Here is a 21,507-nt window from a genome sequence, read left to right as displayed (position 1 = left end):
AACTGATAGTTCTGGGGTGAGGCAAAGAGATCTACGTCTGGACTCCCACATTTGTGTGTCAACATGCTGAAAACCTGTGGTTCCAGTTTTCATTCGTGCGGGTCCATAAGATTTCTGCTTAGTTCGTCTGCCAGAGTATTTAGCTTTCCTGGCAGAAATTGAGCTTGTTGTTGTATTTGGTAGGTCAAGGCCATGTTCCACAATGCCATGGCTAGTCTGCAAAGGGTGTGGGAATGTGTACCCCGCCTGCTCGTTTATGTACCACATAACTGTGGTGTTGTCTGTGTTTATCATTAGTTGTCCTGGATGAAGGTAGTCCTTGAAGGCTGTCAGTGCATTCTGTACAGCTAGCATCTCTTTCTGATTGATATGTAGGTGCATTTGATTTGGGCTCCATTTGCCCTGAATACACATTCCTGCCAGATGAGGCCCCCAAGCATAGTCTGATGCATCTGTAGTTAGAGTTTGGGAGGCAGGGGGTGGAGTGAATGGCAGTCACTTGTTTTGGTGGCAGGCCTGTGCCCACCATATGAACTCTAGTTGCAGGCAAGGTATGATAAGAATCATTGTTTCCAGGCTGTGACAATGGTGACTCCATAAACTTTTTAAGTACCACTGAAGTTTCCTCATATGCAGTCTTGCATATGGAATTAGAAGAATACAGGAGGCCATGAACCCCAAGGCTTGCAGAATTTGTCTTGCAGATAGCAGGGTTTTTGTGGCCACCTGTTTGAAGTAAGTCACCAATTGAATTTGCTTTTCTGGCATAAGGTAAGTCATCTGGGCAGTTGTATTCCAGCTTGCACCCAGGAATGTGATTTTTTGAGAAGGTACCAGTTCTGATTTCTTTTCGTTTATACTGTACCCTAGACAAGTTAGAACCCTTTTTACAAACGCCAGATGCTTTAGAAGAATGTCCTTGTTTTCTGCCTGAATTAGACAATCGTCCAGGTATGGATATATTTGAATATTTCTTTGCCTGCAAAATGCAATTACTGGAGCCAGGCACTTTGTGAAGACCCTGGGTGCAGTAGATAAGCCAAAGGGCAGTGCAGAGAACTGGTAATGCAAGTAGCCTGCTTTGAAGCGGAGGTATCTTCTGCAAGATTCCCTGATTGGGATATGCAGGTAAGCCTCTTTTAAGTCTAGAGTTACTAACCAGGCATCTTTGCCTAGCATAGGAAGTAACTGTTGAAGAGTCAGCATCTTGAATTTTGGAATGTCCAGAAATGTGTTTAGAGTGGATAAGTCCAGAATTGGACATCATGATTTGTCTTTTCTGGGTACCAGGAAAAGTCTTGAATAGAAACCTTGTCCCTTTTCCTCTTCTGCTACTGGTTGAATAGCCCCCATATTCATGAGGGACAGAACTTGTTTCTGGGCCTCTGCCCACTGATTTGGGGGCAGATCTGGCCATCCATTTGGTATTGGCAATGTGTGGAAATGAAGTCTGTATCCCTGGGATACTATATTTAAAACCGATTTGTCCTGGGTAATAAGTTGCCAGTTTCGTGCATGAAGTGCCAGTTTTCCTTCCCAAAGGGGCAGCTAAAAGGTAAGTGCTTGGTGATTGTAGAGGGAAGTCATTGAGACTGTTTACCATAGGGAGGTGCCTTGTTGTTTCCAGATTTGGAGGTGGAGGCACCCCATTGTTTTGTTCTAAAAGTTCCTTGTGACTGAAACCTGGAGCCTTTGGAATGTCTGGATTTGACTTGAGCGGCTCTCAAAGGGATGGGAAAGGACCAGTTCTGAGTAGGCCAGTGCCTACTAAATCTTGGAGGTTGCACTTATAAGAAATCTTTCACAATTTGCATAGATTTAGCTTTATCTTCCATCTTTTTTAACACTTCTTCAGCCTTATTACCAAAGAGACAGTCCTGTTGTAAAGGAGCATCCAACAATTTTGCTTTAACATGGTCAGGCAGAGTTTGCTCTTTGAGCCAAGCATGCCTTCTTAGCACAGATTCAGTTACAGCAGCCCTGCAAGAGGCCTCCCAAGGAATCAAAACCACATTGCAAAGTATGTTTTCCAACTTGTTCAGCTGAATGTAATAAATCCCGCAAATCTTTATTTTCCACACAGTCAGTTAACATAATTTTCTGTTTAAGTAGTCCCATGATATGCTGTTGATATTTAAGCATATTAAATTGATAGTTTAAAGCCCTGATTGCCAAGGTTGCATACGTGTAAACCTTCTTACCCCATCTATCCAGCACCCTGGAATCTCTATCAGAAGGCCTAGGATTTTTAGCAGTAGAGGCCTTAATGCCCTTGGGACCCTGAGAAATGGTTGAAGGATCAGCAGTAGGATTTTTGAAAAGGAATTTGTGGGAGTCAGGAACCCTGTAGTATCTATCTGGCTTACTAGGAGCCGGAGGCAGAGAATCAGAAGTCATGCTGGATTCTGAAAAAACATCAACAATGTCTAGAACAGGAGGTATAGCTAAAGGCCTATGCTGAGGAAGAAGAAGAAGAAAATCCCTAAATCTCTTTTTAGATTCAGAGAAATCCTGACTTTCCCAGTGGAAATGTTCCCTTAAGGTATGTAAAATGTCTCCAAAAGAGAAATCCTCAGGGGAAGAAGCAGAAGGAATGGAATCTTCTGCGTCAGAGTCCTCATAAGTAGGTATAGATAAATCCTGTCCAGAAGAAGAATCAGAAGAAATAGAATCCTGTTCATAAGATTCATAATCAATGTCTTGCCTAGGCCTCTTAGCAGGAGGGGGTTTGGCTACCCCGATCAAGGTAATTAAATCTTCAGCCATTTTGATCATTTGCTTTTTAGGCATATGGGGCCTGCACATGTGGCCTAAGTGTCATTTTTTTTGGACATAGAAGTAGATTTTGGCCTTAATTTTGAAGATGACATTGGTTTAATATACAAATCTTTAGGCCTGAAAACACCCTCAGAAGCCGGTGCCTGCACAGCGGCTCTGGACCCATCAAAGGTAGAGACATCCGCGGGTTCAGTACTTAAAGCATCTCGTGGCATACCGGACTCCAAATGGGTCTCAGTAGAGGCCTGCAAATCAAAAGTAGCGGGCATCAGGGGCTGTGAAAGCACCTCACTGAGTACAGGCGAACTAGCTACTGGCTTAGGAGAAGCGTCGTTGTCAGTTTTGGACCTCGACAACCTGTCTCTGTCTTTTTCTTTGCATTTTTTAGGTATTCTGGTAGTCGGATTGGTAACCAACATCATTTCTGGATAGTTAAATTGTGAGCCAAAATATTTAGAAGCAAAAATGTACCAATGTTTAATAGTGCGTTGATTAAATCTAGCACAAAACCGACATCAAGGTACGTTATGATCAGGGCCTAGGCAAGGAATACAGTACAAATGAAAATCCTTATGAGGTATTTGCTTCCTACAAGTAATGCAGTTATTAACTTTTACTGACATCGGTAAGGAGCAAGAAAAAGTTTCCCCAATGGGGAACTTAGGTTTTAGTTGAAGACTTCGGTTCTGAAACTCGAAAACAAAAATTTCAGGTGTCGGCCAACCAGCACTTGCGAACTGCTTCTGCTTCTGCTTCAGGCACCGTGCGGCAAGAAAGACTGATGTAATGGCATCAGCTGCATGTTTTATACCCCTGATGACCTGACGTCATGGAAGAAGGGACAGCAACCGACGCAGGACCCAAGACTTTGTTAATCAGGCCGATTGAGGCCAAACTGCCAGCAGATTACCCAAATGTAATGACTGCAACAGTGAAACATGAAGAACATCCAGAAGACCATTCACATGACCGTTGAGGCCAGCAGGAGGGAGAGAGCCACAAAAGTGAAACCTTGGTTCTCAAATGTTACATTGGGACAGCAGGCCTTCAGTGGTAGGGGCACACAAGTGGACATGCCATGTGTGGTTTTAATGTATAGTAATAATAGGGGGTATATGCCAGATCATATGCAATAATTGGAAAATCTTGTTAATTGATGATAAACTTAGAAATGTTAAACAGACAAATCTTTCTTTTAGTTTTAGGTGTAATAATAACTTGAAGGATTTATTATGTAGAGACAAAGGTATGATAATGAAGTCTTCTAGGACAATTTCCCATCAATGTATCCGTGCAGACATTGTAAGGCTTGTACTTACATTGAGGCAAAACTTTTTTATACACCCCAACACTAATGTAAGATATTCTTTTACTCATTTTGCTGACTGCCAGATTAAGAATGTTATTTGTTTAGCTCAGTGCAGGTCATGTTGTTCTTTTTATGTAGGAAGCACCAACTGTCATTTAAAAGACAGTATTTTAAAGCATTTTTCAGCAATATGTTTGGGTGATGCTCATAATGCCTTATGTCAACACATTAAAAGCAATGAAGGACATATATTCAATTTTATGGTGTTGCAGGTTTTGAAGTTGAACACTGGGGTGGGTTGAGTTGGATGGGGTGACATTGTAAATTTGAATATAATGAAGCCAAATGGATTATTGAGCTAAGGGCTGACAAGGCTCTTGACTTGAATGGTGTTGTACCTCTCAAACCCGCCCTGAAGAGGCGGAGAGTTCACTATTGAGATTCTTTTGGTTATTGCTGTTTTTTAAATAATGACCTTGATGCTTTGTTAATTGTCCGATGAAGGGTTTTACCTGAAAGCGCTTACCTGTTCCTGTTGTTTTATTAAAGAAGCTGTTATTTTATCTATCAGACTGGTGGTCTGGTGCTTTTTATTTGGATTTCTGTGGTTTTGCAAACTGGACCTTTTTTGAGTAGAACTTTGTGTGCTGCTATCTGTTAAGCTTTAGTAACAGCTGAGTCAACTCATCAGTTGAGGAAGAATAGAAATGGACAACACAGATGGAACATTATTGTCAATACATCATTTTTTTTTATGTAGTCCATGAAGGTAATATACCTTAGTTAGTTCTATTTACTTTACACTCAATCCATTGTCTAAGGAACACAGTTTGTGTGTCTGGAAGAAAGATAGTGCTGTTACTGTATGTTTTTACCATAATGGTATACCTTTGGGAGTCTTGCTACAGCAGGTAGAATCCTTTTCTCATTTCTCCTGTCGAAACTGATTCTTTATTAACTGTGCATTTGTGTTTACTAAATCCTTACTTAAGTCTTATCCCCAGTACAAACAGGAGTGAGGAAAAGAACTAGGGAAACTGATGCAAATCTTCTGAAATTATCACACCAAAACTGGAGGAAAGATGGAGAGACATCACATTCATTCTAGCATAAGCACACATGCTAGCAGGATGGTCCCAGGATGTCAAAATAGCAGAAGGCTGTTGAACTAGCACGTGCAGATAAAAAGTCTGGTTTACAAGAAGTCTACTGCAGGAGCTTTCCATGGTTATTCAGTTTGTATGGGGAATGCCTAGCACAGTTGTAAATCCTTATGTTATTTGTTAGGCATACATGGAGCAGTGATTACATTTCTGGAGGTTTAGGCTCAGCTTGGAAATCATTTAACTGGAAACCGATAAAGAACTTTTGTAAAATTAAAAGATTGACAGATTATGTGTAGCATGCAGGATTATGAAAGTTAGGTGTTTACAGTCTGTAACAAGGAAGGGACAGGGTTTCATGATTTTGACTTTCAAAGTGGTTGATGATGCAAAGGTCAGTGGCAACAGTTACACTGGAAAAGAAGATAAGGGTTTGATTGGCAAGTGGAGGAGAGCTAGACTGAAGTCAGACTTCAGTAGACTTCATTTGGGGGGGGTGGTTATAGGGAGTTAGACTGTGTGAGGTGGTGACAGATTATACATCAGCATGTTTACTAAAACAGTGATGTTGTGGGTAATTAAACTTGAGGCCATTTTCTGAGTGCTTGCTAATGAGTTACTGGACTTTTCAGAAGAGCCTTTCTGTGCAAATGCATGCAGATTTGATTCCTGATCTCATTTAGCTAGTGAGGGCTTTCAACTTCCACAAAATCATTAATCCTGACAGCTTCAGTATCCAGTAACTTGGTGACAGTTTTGTCTGACAGGAACATTTTTGGATGCTCTTCCATTCACTGTCTCCTGCATGTAAGGAACAAACTACCCATGATGTGTACCCCACCCCAACATGAATGTGCAAATTTTGTATTCAGACCCAGTCCTCCAGTGTTAAACTGTAAACCATGAACTACCATTGCACCATTTACAAAATTAAAATAGTCTTTGGTGTATGTTTGTTTAAGAAGTCCTCATCATATTTATAATCATTATCTATAGGCTGCCTTAAATCCCAGGCTTCCCTATGTCCTACTGTAGATTCTATCCCTCACATCCCCTTTACCTTTGTATGTGATCCAGAGCTACAAAAGCAGCTTCTTTCTTGTATTAGAGACACATGGGAAGTAAATGCAAATTGAGGGTAACACATCAGTTAAATGTTCAGCTCAGGGAACTGCTGAAGCTAGAAGCCTGCATTTAGTCTTGTTAAAGTAACCTTAGAGCATTTGACATTTTTTTTTACCCGAAGACTTCAACCAATCCATCTCTTTGGACCCTCTAATGAGTGCAACTGCTGTCATTTCTGGACACAATTTAAATAGTTTCTTTAAGACCAAAAAGTGATTTAATGTTTATTGTGTTTAATCACATGTAGAATAAGTCATATAGGTTTCCACTGGCTTTTTTTTAACACAAGTTGGGAGGGTGGCCTTAGTGGTTAAGGTGTTTGCTTTGCAAACACAAGGTACAGGGTTTGAATCTCACAGGGGATAATTGGCTAGGCTTAAAATGGCTTGGAAGGACAGTTAGCCTAGTACTAACCTATAAACAAGGTTATAACAAATGCATGTTGAAAATGTGGTAAAAATATTGAAATCTCCCAAAGTTAAAACCCTACATAATCTTTGGGAAGTTGGGGTTATGAATCTAGTTTTCAGTGTATTATCTACTTTGCAGAGTGGGTAGTGGAAGTCAGAGTCCATCTGCACTGTTTACGAGATAAACAGTAGAGTTTTCTTGGCCACAATATTGACAGATGTCAGATTCCGATTCATTGATAGAATTATGTAACACCTCTCTGGGTTCCATGGCCTCACCTCTTTGGGTTCCATGGCCTCACAACAAAGCTTACAGCACCTGCGAAGAAGCAAGCTTTAACATACTAAGACATCAACATACAAATGCAGCTTTATATGCAATAGTTAGTTCTGCCAACCAAACTCACAATCAATGCTAGAGCTACCCTGTCATGCCAGCACTTGTTTGAGCACTGAAAAGGTATTTTGCTCATAAATATGCATGCTTTGGGGTATAGATGGGGTCCACATTCTGGAACATGGTATGCAGTTCCAAAAGAATCTGGCTATACTCCTGACTACTTCATAAGCAATTGTCTATATACTGTTAAATTCATGTTTTGCTCCGAAAGTATAGTTTTTCTGTAGGGGCAGTAGGAGGCACATTATCAAATAAAAGTAATATGTAGTTTATTTTCAGTGCATTGTTAAAATGTCAAATAATTGACAGCAAACATGAAGAATAGAAAAATATGCTATTAACGTGAACTGCAGATGAGCCGTACTTTGTGTTCATTGACCAATGTTTGAACTTAAAGAAATAAAAAAAAGTCATAGATCCAGTACAAGAACAAGCACATATCATTTATTAAAATTGCATTGAACTTGCAAAGATACAAAGCAAGCCAATATCATTGTGGCAAAAATTACAATACAGTGTAAAATATACATGATTATGCACGGGACAAAACTGAAAGGAGGATAACGTCCAGTACTTTATTGATACTCCATATCTCTTCATTACTTTCTTTTATTATACACAGACTTGTTCTTCAGACAGTGCAAGATCACCTCCAAGAGAAGAGAAGTGCGAGTCTTTTAGTGAAAACGTAGTAGCAGTTATTATAGGTATGCTAGTATCACTTGGAAAGTAGCACATTTCTATGGAATGCTGTGACATGCCAGAGATGTTTTGTCTTAAGACAATATGAAATTATTATTTTGTCTTTGGATTTCGTTCATAACGCTTTCTTTTAAGTTTGACTGAAGGATTTTTTCAACAACATACATAAGATGTAAAATAAAAGAAAAATAGCTTTCAGATTTGGTGTGATTGCAGCTATTTCATGCTTTTGCACAAAAAAAAATAGATATATACATTACCGCTTGATCCTAAACGACTGATTACGACTTGATCCCAGCTAACTGGTGGTTGTCAGGAGTACCATTAAAGTTACTGGAGAGACTGAAGAGCCTTTTTGGTTGTACTAATAAAGGATGCCCTTCAAATGTACTAATCTGTGCGTGGGTGAAAGTAAACATTCTCTAGTCAGTTAGGGGAGGTGGATGGCTTCCTGAGAAATCAAATTATTGAGCTTTGCCGCAAGCCATGATGGTTACACAGGTCTGATTGCTTACTTCTGAATCCATATTGTAAAATCACTTATTAACATCACACAGTATCAGAGGATGTAATAGTCAGTCTGGAAGCAGCTACCCGACTAGAAACTAATAAACCACAATAGTCCACCGGATTGTCAGGGAGTGTCAGTGTCCATACAATGTGATATATTGTATAAACAGTTGGGCTATAGTATATGTCAAAAAGCAATCAGTTTTCTTTGTTGCTTGTATGTAGGACACTGTGAATGTGTTTAAGAGGGGATGTGAAGCTATTTATAGATGACAAAGATCCACAGCAGGGCTGTTATGGAAATACAGTGAGCAGAATGAGGGGCAGATGCAGACAGTTAAAGGAATGGATGCAACCAGGGCAGCTTTGAGTTGTGCATTCTATTTTTAAGGGTTATAGGGAGTCAGAGCATTTTCTAGCAAGCAACAGGCATACAGCATGCGATGGTCATGGATGGAACTCCAGTCCTGAACCCGGATATCCAAAAACCCAAGGCAAGTCTGGGTTATAAGAAGAAAGATGTAACACATAGTCAAAGGGAGCTTTTTACAGTTGTATCAGAGAATCAAAAGGTGAACAGTAAGGAAGGTTGTGGGATTCTGGATTTCATAGACAGGCATCACCATGATTTTATCCGAAGTACTGTGTACTGTTCTGATAACCCCCACCTGTGCAAAGGTACTGACAAAATGTAAGCACAGAAAAGAAGAGCAAAAATGGTGCTGGGGTCCAAGACAAGTTGTATATACACCCCTGGAGAAAGGGGCATGATTTCAACACTGAAACACCTCCAAATAAGTACAATCCAGGAGAACAATATCTTTCAGAAGAGGAGCTATACAATAACCATAAGGCACAATTTGAAAATAGAGCAAGGATAGTTTGAATCTGACAAGTGGGTGTTTCATTTTTACACAGTGAAGGAGTTACATGCATGATTCAGTTTTCCTGAGGAATTTGCAGAGTAGGAAACAGTGACTGAATTCGTGAGTGAGTGTGAGACACACACAACTTTTCCCAGTGGGGCATAAAAGCTATAGTTTACAAAGGGCTGCAACTTACGAGGTATGATGACTGGATTCAGAAACATCTTGTAGCAAGCGTTACCTGCTTCCATTTAATGTGTGTCTGCACAACTAAATAGTGTTTTGTGAATGTTAAAAAAAAAATGCCCACAGCTTGGTAAGGAACGTGTGTGTGTGTGTGTGTGTGTGTGTGTGTGTGTGTGTGTGTGTGTGTGTGTGTGTATGTTGCATGCATCTAGAACTATGCTAGTATTTAGTTCACATTCAGTATAAGATTCGCTGCTTGAGCTGAAGTGGAAGAAGTGTAGACAGACTGTGACTGACCTTGGAGTTAGCAAACTACACCAATATTTTTCAATATGCCATTTTTGTAAATACAGACTACAGCATGGCTAAGGTCAGTATTATTGTCAGTAGTGATTTTCCTGAGTGTTGGGATGCTGGGATTGATCCAAGACCACCGATGCAGTGCCCACTATTGTGATGTCTATAACCATGTTGATGTTACATTACTCTGTATTTTAAATAGGCAGCATTGATCATAGGTTCTTAGGTAAATGTATCCCAGGGGCTATTTTGCCTTAGAGGTATATTTAAAGGGTTTATTTTTGTTAAGGCATGATTTAACTGCTGCCTCTGTTTATCCGAGACATAGGTGTCAGACCCGGGGTGAATTTCTCATTTCCCATCCACTGGTCTAGGTTATGCTTTAATAGGGTTAGGGAAGGCCCAATTCACATAGATGGGTAGCATATTACAGAGAATGGAAATTCTCTTAAATACATATCTGTCCCACCAACAAGTTCTATTTCAGTTGCAAACAAAGTTTAAATCCTTGAATGAAGCAGTTTTGTGGATTTCCAGAAGGACTATCACGATGGGATCCAAGGATGTTTTGTATGCCAGGCGTAAATTGCATCTCATCAGTCTATATTAAACAGAGTATAGCTATAGGGCTTTGATGTGATCTGCATAGGCCATTGTTTTCATTCTGTATTCTTGTTGTGAGGAACTCTGTGGACATTCCAGTTGTCACTTGCCTGGTCAGGTACATACGAAAGGGAGCATTATAGACAATGATGGGCCTGATGAGGACGGAGTATAGTGGCATGGTCACTTCCCTGGACCTAGATGCCATGCCCTTATTTATAAGGTGAGTGACATAGAATGATTTTCTTACCACCTTAGACACGTGTTGTTCAAAAGCTAGGTTACTATCTTCATGAGTCCCTAAATGTGTGACTACTGTGTCTACATTTAGGGGTGTTTAATTGATGAGGTAGATTTCCCAGGGTGTCTGACATCCCAAAAGGTAAAGTATATCATGTAACTGCTGTACCCGTGTCAACTTGTTCTTAGCATTGTGCACCTAGAGTATCAGTAAAAGTTCAGTTTTTGTCCATGAATCCCAAAAGCTTTATCAGTGTAAACTATCCTGCCAAGCACAGCTTGGAAGTATGATGGACTCATGTTTTCTGTATAGTTCTATGTTCTACTATAGCAAATGCCATAATGCAATCAGACCATAATGCAGATGAACTGCATGAGAGTTACCCAGTCCAAATATCTAAATCTGATCTCTGACATGAATAGATCATGCTGGGGAGAGAGATATGTTTCCCAGAAATTGCCCCTCCTATAGAATTGGCTTCCTTTTTATGTGAAGCTGAGGTTTCCCCTGACCATCTTTAACATCAGCCTGGATCAGTAGATGGGAGGGAAATCACAAATTTACTCCTAGGGTGGCTCCCATGTCCCTTATGGACAGAGGCAGTCTGTAAAATTGTCGAAACCCCACTTGCTGATCCTTGTTATATTTTCCCTTGGGATAGAAAATTGGATAAAATCTGAGTAAAACTGTCTAGGCCTGTAAGGGCTCTTGGCCATTAGCCTGGTAATCGCCTATGAACCTATGAGCCTCGAAACCTGTGTGCAATGTTTCTAATAATTTGGAGTTATGCAGTGGTGATTCTGAAGTTTGTCTCACTATGTTCCCCATAAGGGTTACCTGGAACTCCACTTCTGTCTCACTGGGCCTGCTGCCATGTTTTGCAAATGGTATACCTGGGCAATGTTTTTTGGGCTGTCCATGTTTATAGGGGGAGGCCAAGCTTACCATAGAAATGGGTATATGTTTTATGAATGGGGAGACATAGGGTGGCTAAAACAGTCCTTTATTCCTGAAGTGGACATTGCTGTTCCTGCTGGAAGGGCACTGGGGTTTCTGAAATCTGTCTGATTCAGCTGTTGACTAGTCACCAGTATAATACTGGGACTTCTGTATTAAGTTTTTTGAAAGCTATTCAGATAGTCAGTGGTAGTTTGTGTTAACAGTTTAAATGATTTTTCATAAGTGGCTCTCTTTTTACTACTACAGGATAGTAGAATTAAAATCTTCAGTTTACTAAGTGGGGCACATCTGTTCATTAATATAGTTTGCTACAATATTAAAAGCTCATGGTCTGAGTAGCAGTTTGAACCTTGGATACAAAGGCACGAAACAGAGTGCTACATCTGTATTCCATTTCCACCTTTGTTAGCAGATTGATGGTTGCTAGCGGTTTCCCTCAGTCTTATTTTGCCTAAAAATCTAATTTTAAGCAAAAATAATCCTTTTAAAATTGAATGTGTTCACTGTTAATATTCGCAACCTTCTGCACTTGGGAAGGTCATAATCCCAGATGATGATGCAGATGAAGAGATAAAAATATATGTTTTCTAGATGTACTGCATCATAAATGCAGCAGTTGCATTATTAGGTAAAGAAGTTATTCAAAAAATAGTTTAATTGAAATTTTTAATTATTTAGTTAAAAGGAGCATTACTTTACTTGTCCTGATTTGATTAATTCTTAGGACCCTGGATAGCAGCCTTGGAATCTATGTAACTCATAGAAATGTTTGACAGGCTTGTTGAACATAGAGCTCTGAATACATCAGCCAACAAGCCATGTTTTGGGTAGGAACAAGCTACTTAGTAAATATTAACATGACAAAGACATTATGCAACAGAAACACAGAGGAAGCATTCAGGAGTTTTAATATCAATCCAAATACATGACTTGGCATAGTATTACTTTACATAGTAGAGATGGACTATTTCTATACTCCTGTGCAATCGTATCACTGATGTGTGCCAGGTAATGCCTCAGTTACTGTAGGTATGATACCAGGTATGCATCAAGCAGCAGAAGATGGAAGCTTTTTTAAATTGAAGTTACATCTGTTGTATTTTTATGTATTTTATGACCACAGTAAAGACCCTACAGGCATCCATTGTTTAGATTTTTTTTTGTATACTTCAAGATTCTTTGCATATAAACTTTAAAGTAAATGTGCCCTGTAAATTGATGGCTGGATTATACTGGCAATGTTCATCTATTTATTTACTAGGTAGGTGTGTTAATGCAAAGATACACATGACAAGTTTTAAATGGAGAGTATCCCTTCAGTCTCTCATGTGGCATAAAATAAAGAAGGGCCTAAAAGGATTAAGGCAATCCCATCCCATTTGTAAGATTAGTACCCTGTTTCAAGAAACAGCAACATAACTGATTTCCTTGATTGTTTCATTTTAAAGCTTTATACTGGAATTCTAGTATGTCAGACAAAAGTCAAGAGAAGCATTTTATCAGGAAACTAGGTTGAAATTCCCTATGTGAAAATGAAAATGTAATATTTAACTAAAAAACACACCGACCCCATTATGTTGCTCTTCGGCCTTCATGCCTCCTTATTGGAGGAGTCCCAATGTATGGATTACTTATGCAATGCAGTCAATGTAAATTCTAAATACTGTAATATATTAAGACGCTGATTATGTCATTGGTTTTCTAGTAGCAGAGTCAGCTTGTTTGGGACACCACATGGCTGCGGTTCAGTAGGTTAGTCATTGTAAATGAATATTATATGAGTCAGAAGAAGCAGAAGTGTGATGATGCTCCACGTAAACGTCTCTGCACCACAGGTAGCTGTTTGATCTATGTAAAACAAACAAAAAGGTACATTAATTTTCCCGTCCTTCTAGTTTGACAGAATATCCATTTACGTAGTAATCTATTCATAGGCTTGTATAGCCTTTCAGTGTGTATAAGCATACAGAGAAAAACATAAAATTCACAACAACCACTACTTCTGGAAATGATTTGTTCATTATATAATAACATACTTCATGCTGCAGCTACAAGTCCAGTTGCTGGAATGTCCAAAAGTGGGTGTTTATTCTAGTGAGAATAAACAAGAGACTGAATGAAAAAAGGGCATCCCCATTGTTAATGTTTCAGTACATCCTGTACAGTAACAACCTGTTATTCCTTTCCACCACTACCTATTACAGACCCTCCCCCCAGAGTGGGGAGAATGTAGAATCACATGAATTGTACATAGCATTTATCAAAATATAAACACAAAACTAATCAAATAATTACATTATTTGACAGTATATGTAAGAATACTGACTTGCATATTATGCTACACTTTTTGTTCAAGATGACAGATTATCATTTAATGGCATTTTAAGTAACATAATTTATTAAATTTTATTCTCTACCTTTTTAACATTAATTACTTGATGTCCTTTTTACTACATAACAGAAGGCAAAATGCATTAATTTATGCATTCCCTGCCATTAGTTATATAATAATCCAGCTCAGGTTTGGGAGAGACAAAGCCCATTCCTATATGCAATGAGCACAAACTGACAAAAGAAAATTCTGTACAGGACGCCAGTCTATAACAGAATAAGCACACCCACATGCATACTGACAGTTTGGACCTTACTAGTGTAGTATATCTTTATGCATGGGAGGAAACCATAGATCCTGTTAAAAAAAACATAAGGATAAAATATTAACACTCAAACTGTGCAGTAAAGGTAACCCAAATGGGAACCAAGCTCTGTTAGGTGCTAAATACTACATCAGTGTGTCACCAATGGGTAAAGCGCAGTATTTTGAGTTATAAGTATCAGTTACAAAACAAAGGTGCAGAACTAATTATGACAGATATTGACAATAACAGGAGATTGCTGAGTAGAGTATTGCAAGAGCAAATGGGTGGGTCAAAAGGTAGGAAGATGTATATACAAAGGAGTAATGTGCTACCATAGCTAAGGGTACTGTGGTAAGTAAAGAGAAGGTATAAACACAACTAGAATGAATAATAAATCATTTTAGTGTGAGCAGAGGAGTAAATTAAGATAGCAGAGCAAAGCAAGCTGGATTAGGAAAAACAACTTTAGTGGATTTAGAAGAATGAGACAGATTAGTACAGGAGTATCAAATATATACAGCTGGACAGTAGTGCAAGGGGTTGTTGATGTAAGACTATGTTACTGGGGAAGCTGTTCTATGTATTTGGGGAATCTAATAAGTAACAGAGTACAAAGGTGGAATTAAATGGGACAATTGTTAGATGGGCTGTGGAAACATATACTGGGACAAAATGTTTGCATAGGTTCAAGTTAAAACATGAATAAACAGACAGTTGATCAAACAGTACGCTTTTATAACATGGTTGAAAATTGAAGTCTGTGTATTGCATGCTGACTTGGAGGAAAACATCTTTAATTCCCCAACTCCCTCTGTGGTACCTGTTTCACTAGTAGTATAATGTTTGATCCAGTTTTCTTTGTCATCTTTACTTCCACCTGTTTTTCCCTCTAGTTGAAAAGCTGGTACAACTCCAAGTGTTAAATATATTTGTAGTCTGCTATTATTATTTTTGGTGACACAGGGTACATACACAAAACAAGGAGACTGGGACTGAAAAGGGTGCTGAGATAGCGGTATAAGAATAATTCTCATTTTATTCTAACTTGTTTTTTAGGCATTTACTTATATATTTTAAATTAAATGTTGTCTTATGAAAGGAATTAGTAAGCAGACCCCCCCCACACACACAACACCCTGTCATTATTAACTGAAGGAAACAATTCTACTTATAAAGATTGAGTGGAGCCTGATAAAAAGAGAAGAGATGTTCCTCTGGATTACATGAATTGTAGTGCTTTCTTTTTATAGCTGTAATAGTATAGCAATTCGTAAAGAAAGACAAACATTTTAGAAACTGACAGTAACTGAACCTGTGAACTGTGTGTCTTCAGCATGACCCCCACCTCCTGACATGAAACGGATGTAACTCCTCAAGGGTTGACACATTAAGAAATACATAATTATGTCTCATGTGGAGGAGGATGATGCAGACTTCCTCCTCTAATCTGCCTTGGGCATACTTCATTACAGTTCTTCCTACTTAGTTGGGCAGCCTCATGGGGGGGGGGGGGTATTAGCAGACTGATGCTGCTCTCCACATCATCTTCCCTCTCCATCAGCAGACCTGAAACGTGGAGGCAGTATTGAGATGGGGAGGTTGACGTATTAGTGTTTTCTCTGAAAAGAATATTTTATTTCCAACTTTCAAGCTATTTTTTCAAAGAGTACAACTTTTTATTTGGTTGCCTCAGTCCCTCTTGTCACAAGGCTTCATTTCCACCATCTCAGTCTCTGGCCATTTAATCTCCTTACTCTTAGGGATGGCTGTTTTGTGTGCCTGTCTGACAGTATCACCTCTTCCTTCTTAATTTTTCTGTTTTGGATGCAGACAACACCATCTCCCCATCCCCTGGTAATATCACTTCCTCCTTTGCCTCTTTTCTAGGAAATATCACCTCCTTCTCTGTATCAGTCAAAAGAAATGACACTTTATTTTTGAAGACTGCTGTTTCCATCTCTACATCTGTCCTAGGGAATGTTCTTCTCTACAGGCAAATCAGGGAATGTCTCTGTCTCAAGAAATACCTCCAAATTAGTGAGCAGTTCTGTTTCTGGTAGTAACCCATTTACACTCGAGATTCACCAGGGTGGCTTGCTTTTTTTAGAGGAACTGGTTTTGATCCAATCAGGTACAGCTGAGTCTATACAGCTGCTTAAGTGTTTATAAAGTGCATTTGTGTACATCTCTGGAGTCATTGCCTGTGTTTGCGGGGAGTTTGAAACTTTTTATACCATCGCTCAGTAAGCTGTAGTTTTCTTTGGAAAATTCTTTTAGGTTTTTTTTTTTTTGCTACTGTGGGCGTAATGAGTCTGATAGTTACTTCAAAAGAGACTGTCCCAACCACACTAGGGAGGGCATCACACAGGGGGGAGTGCAATGACCTGTTTGGTGGTCCAACATTACCAGGGAGGGCATCACACAAAGGGGGAGTGCAGTGACCCTCCATGTTGGTGAGTACTATGTCTAGGACATTTGAGCCCCTTGTGGGGGTGCAGACCATCTGTTCCAGGGAATTTATGTTGACAAAGTCCAGGGACCTCTGGGCGAGCATGGTTGTGTTGGTGTATGTCACCCAATCAATAGGTTAGTTGAAATCTCCCATGACTAAGGTGTTTGGCTGTATGGTGTGTGAATCCAGTAGGTCCAGGTAGGTGGTGTGCTTTTCTTGGATCACGGTGGGGGCATATAGCTAGCAATGATGTGGTATGGTATTTTGCCTATAGTTAGTTTGGCATGGAGTAGTTTGAGAGAATCATACTGTTTGACCAGTGTCGAGGTGTACTTGGCTTTAATGGATGCACCTCCACCTTTGGTTCTTTCATGCTCGTTTTGATTTCTGAACATGTGGAAGCCATTGTAGTCTTTCATGGTCAGGGTGCTGTCCGCAGCCCTGAACCAAGTCTCAGTGATGGCACAGATACCAGCATCGTCCAAGGTGAGGAGTGCTTCCAGAGAGTGCAGTTTCCTGTTTAGACTCCTAGCATTAAGCAGCAGAACCTTGAGTTTGTCTCAAGTGGATTTTTGTTACGTTGGAAAGTGTTATTTTGACATTGCCTAAAAAGGGCACTATGGGGGAAGCAAGTGCCTTTGCCAGTATCTGAAAGCCTAGGGGAGGCAGGTGTACACCATCTCTGGTAAAGCAGTGTGGTTTCTTGACCATGTATTCCCAGATACTGGATCTCCCCTGGATTGACACCAGAAGCTTAACCAGTTGTCAAAGTCGATCAATTTTTGTTTAAATTGTGGCATCATCTTAGGTAAAGGTAGAATGCTGCTTAGGGATAGGGTCATACCTGTCTGGGACACCAACCTGAGAATTCAGTCATGTCTGTCTTCAGATAGTCCACAGAGGTATATCTCAAGTCATTCACCCCAACATGGACTATGACAGAGTCATAATGGTATTTGTTGAGAAATTTGAGTGCATGCATGATTTGATGGATTCTGGCACCTGACAGACAGCTAACCATGATTTTCTCCTTGTCCAGCCTTTTGAGGGGGGATATCTGTATGTCTCACTATGGAGTCACCTATGATCAGGATATTAGGTTTTTAGATGTTTTGCTTGTGTGTGTGTGTGTGTGTGTGTGTGTGTGTGTGTGTGTGTGTGTGTGTGTGTGTAGTGGTTTCTATTTGCAATACAGTGTGCGCAATTGTCTTGTATTTTGGAGGTCTCTGATCTTTTGGTAGGCTTCTAGTGAGTACCTCTGAGCATGTGGGTTTATGTGTTGTGTCCCTATTTTGTGTAAGAGATGTGAGTGTGCTGACAACCTGTTTGATGTTCAGTTTGTTGTTATGTGAGAGAACTGATTCCAATTTCATATTGTAATTACATCTCTCACATAGAGTCTTTGTTTTAGGTGTAAGTGATTGTCAGTATGCATGAGGCAGTTACTACATTGCCTCAGGATGCCCAAGTCAATCAGGCTGGCAGGAGAAATGTTAGGAAACTGAGCGTCTATTGTAGCAGGAATTTACCATAAGTACTGTTAGGGAAGGGGGTGAGCTAGTTAGACCAGTGTTTGCGCTAGGACTCATAAGGGAACTTATTCTGTTGAAGGCTAGGGATGATGTGTAGCAATGCTGCTCGGTGCACAGCTGAGTTTCCCATAGAGCAGCAGGGAAGTCTGGGAAGGTTCCATTGATAGATATATAGGGAAAAGTTGTGTTTCAAGGCATTTGCATCTATATAGGGCACCTCTTACACATGCTGAGTGGTGCACAGCAATGCGCAAACATGAAACTTAAATGCAGTCTGACGGTTCTATAGTGTTCTGTTAGTAAAGTAGCTTTATGACACACTTTGGCTTATAGCAAGTGAAAATAACATTCACAGACTTTAGTTTTCAAAGCTGAAACCTGTGTGTTTTCTAAAAGCTACAGTACATCACGGCCTAATCAAAGATGTGCTATCTTCTCACTTTCAAGAAAAATAAAGTACATACTTATAAGCTCAGTTGTGTTTCAAAGGACTAGTTCTGGTTTTCTTTGGAAGCAGTCTGAGTCCCTCCTAGTATTTTCTGTTGAATCTTGTATAGGTACTTTTAAAGCCCATCTTTCATCTTGAGAGAGCTTTCCTTTGCACTCATTCCTCCTGAACCTGTCACATCTCCCAGGGCAAACTCAGTGCTCCCTCTTACTCACTTCTGATGATTTATTTATTTGTTTATTTATTTATTAGCATTTATTGACTGGGAAAGTCCACTGGGTCAGAGACCCATTTTCAGTGGAGGCCCGGGGAGAAAAGCACCACAAAGCATTACAGAGAGACAATGTTTAACATAAGCTTAAAAATATTACAGATATAATAGGCAGTAAAACATATTACAATTTACAATTCATAGGATTTACATTAATATGCACTAGGAATCATAACACAGGATATGATGTTACATCAGTAGAAACGTATGGACTATAATACAGTACTTTCTTTGCTGACAGTATAGTTTACAGTATTATTATGAAGACTGGGTGTTGCATACATTAGCCAGCCTAGAATTTGGTAAAATGTGCTGTTTAAGGTGGTTTGCTTCTAAGGCAGGTGCAGGATGGATTCTTTTGGTGATAGAATGGGAGAACATACATTGTCCAGCTCTTTTGTTGAGTTTTGTTACAGTAAGCATGAGTTTACAGGAAGATCTTAGTGTTCTTGTAGGGGTGTAAGTTTGTAGGATTGAACAGAGGGCAGGGCATTTATTAGGTTTACAGATTAGCTTATGGGCTGAGGTTAGTTGGGTGTAGTGTAGTTGGTGTGAAATCTAACCATTTTAGTTCAGTGATTGCTTGGCACTGATGAGCATGGTGTGGTTTTTCAGAGTCGAATTTAGCTATTTTATTGTAGCAGGATTGTAATTTATTACTAAGGGTTGTGTGAAGATTGGGAAAAATGGCACTGCCATATAAGGGGGAAGGGATGAGTAGGGTATTGGCTAGTTTTGTTTTTGGTATATGTATCCATATAGAGTTTGTGGCGATATAGTTTCCCTAGTTTGAAGTGAGTTTTCTTTATTGCATTTAGAATGTGCGGTTCGTGAGTTTGTATCTATTGTTATCCCCAGTAGTTTGGCTATCTTCACTAATTCTATTTGTGTGCCGTGTTTTGCAAGGATTTTGAAGTTAGAGTCAGGTGATTTTGTAGAGAAAAGTAAAAGTTTAGTTTTTTGGGGTTTAGCATAAGTTGTGGGTTAATAAGCCATGATTCAATAGAGGTAAAACCCTGTTGTGTAACTGTGAGGAGATCAGAGAAGTTGTCGGAGGTAGATATTAGTGTTGAATCGTTGGCGTATTAAATGGGATTCTGGATTTGGGAGGGCTTTGTGCAGGTCATTGATGAAAATATTGAACATTAGTGGGCCTAAAATAGATCCTTGCGGTATTCCTATATTTTTAGGTTGGTAGTTGGATTGTACATTTAGCTACCTTACTGATTGTTCCCTGCTCTGTAAGTAAGAGGTAAACCATTTGAGGGATTTTCAGGAGCAGCCTAGTTTTGATAGTTGATTTACTAGCTTAGTATGTGACACTGTGTTGAAAGCCTTAGATAGGTCCAATAAGATAACTGAGGTAGGTTGCCCTGCATCTAAGTGTCAGTGAAAGAGAGTAGGGCAGTGACAGTGCTATGCCCTGGATGAAACCCATGTTGGGTAGGGGATAGGAGAGCATTACTAGATAGGTGCAAATAAAAAAGTCTGACAAATTGCTGCTTCTCAGGTAAATGCCCCTGCTCAGAGAAATATAAAAAAATTTGTAAAATAACCAAGTACTGAGCAGGAGTGAGAGTGAGAAAATAACAGAAGATAACAATCCAAGATGTAAAATCCACGTAGTTTATTGCAGACAAGAACAAAAGGATAGGCGCTTTCACTGTATCAGCTACTTCAGATCCATGAAACAAACCTCCTAACACAAACTAGTTATATATTAAAAGCACACTGAGACAATTAAATAATTAACCTATCAAGAAGATGATCCAACACAAACCTCTATTTAAAGGCATAGCAAACTGCAAAGAACAGAAAAGGAACAGAAAAAAAGCTCACTACAAGAATATAAATGCATAAAATAACTTAAAACATTCGTAAAATGACTTTAAACACTCCATAGAATATATAAAAGATTTTCCAAAACACATAAACTAATACATGAAAAAATTTTATATATAAATACATAAAAAACTTTGAGACATAAGGACATAATGTAGGCATACGCATATAAGTAATTACAAATAGTCACTTTACATGCCTGCGCTGCCTTAGGCTAGGTTTTATGGATGCCCTTTCATTTAAACCCAGTCCCCTATCAGCCCTTAAAAGTATTATCCAGTCACTCTCTTTTCCTTCAATGTATATCCTAACATCACCATCCCTCTGATTTGGGGTGATGACCTCTAACACTCTAAACAAAAACTTGTGGTCTTGACCATGCATGACCACGTGTTTAGCTAAAGCATTATGCAAAGTACCCTTCCTAATGTGGTAATTGTGCTCTCTCATCCTATCTCTGAGTGGGCGGTTGGTCTTACCCACGTAGAAAGGGGAACACAACTGACACACTGCCAAATAGACGACATGTACGGTCATACAATTCGCCTGCACTTTAGTATAAAAAACTCTTCTCAAATCAGGATGAAAAAACTCCACATTGCTGTCTATAAAAGGGCAAAAGTTGCAGTGACCACAGGGTCTGGTACATCCTACCATTTTAGGATGTCTATCATGTCTTGGATAGCACAACATCCTTTTCAAGTTGTTCTTATTCCTAAAAAGAAAACGTGGAGCTTCATCTACTATCTGCCTAAGGTCATCATCGACCTGCAGGACACCCCAAAACTTACTGACAATCTCCCTGATTTCAAACTGATCTGATGAAAAAG

General features: G+C 39.4%; 1 protein-coding gene across 1 annotated transcript in view; it reads right to left on the bottom strand.

Annotated features, from left to right (window-relative positions):
* Positions 1–7,542: 7,542 nt before the first annotated feature.
* Positions 7,543–21,507, bottom strand: part of LOC122789905 (putative defense protein 3) — a 157,310-nt gene continuing 143,345 nt past the window's right edge. The window contains exon 5 of the mRNA XM_044057358.1: positions 7,543–13,341. Coding sequence (XP_043913293.1) covers positions 13,247–13,341 — 95 coding nt within the window. The 3' untranslated portion in view covers positions 7,543–13,246. The remainder of the gene's footprint in view (positions 13,342–21,507) is intronic.

The sequence above is a fragment of the Protopterus annectens genome, chromosome 15.part0 (genome assembly GCF_019279795.1).
Source record: "Protopterus annectens isolate FY-2018-M chromosome 15.part0, PAN1.0, whole genome shotgun sequence".
Lineage (NCBI taxonomy): Eukaryota > Metazoa > Chordata > Ceratodontiformes > Protopteridae > Protopterus > Protopterus annectens.
Note: the sequence above shows the minus strand (reverse complement) of the source record. Positions and strands in the feature narration are given on the sequence as shown.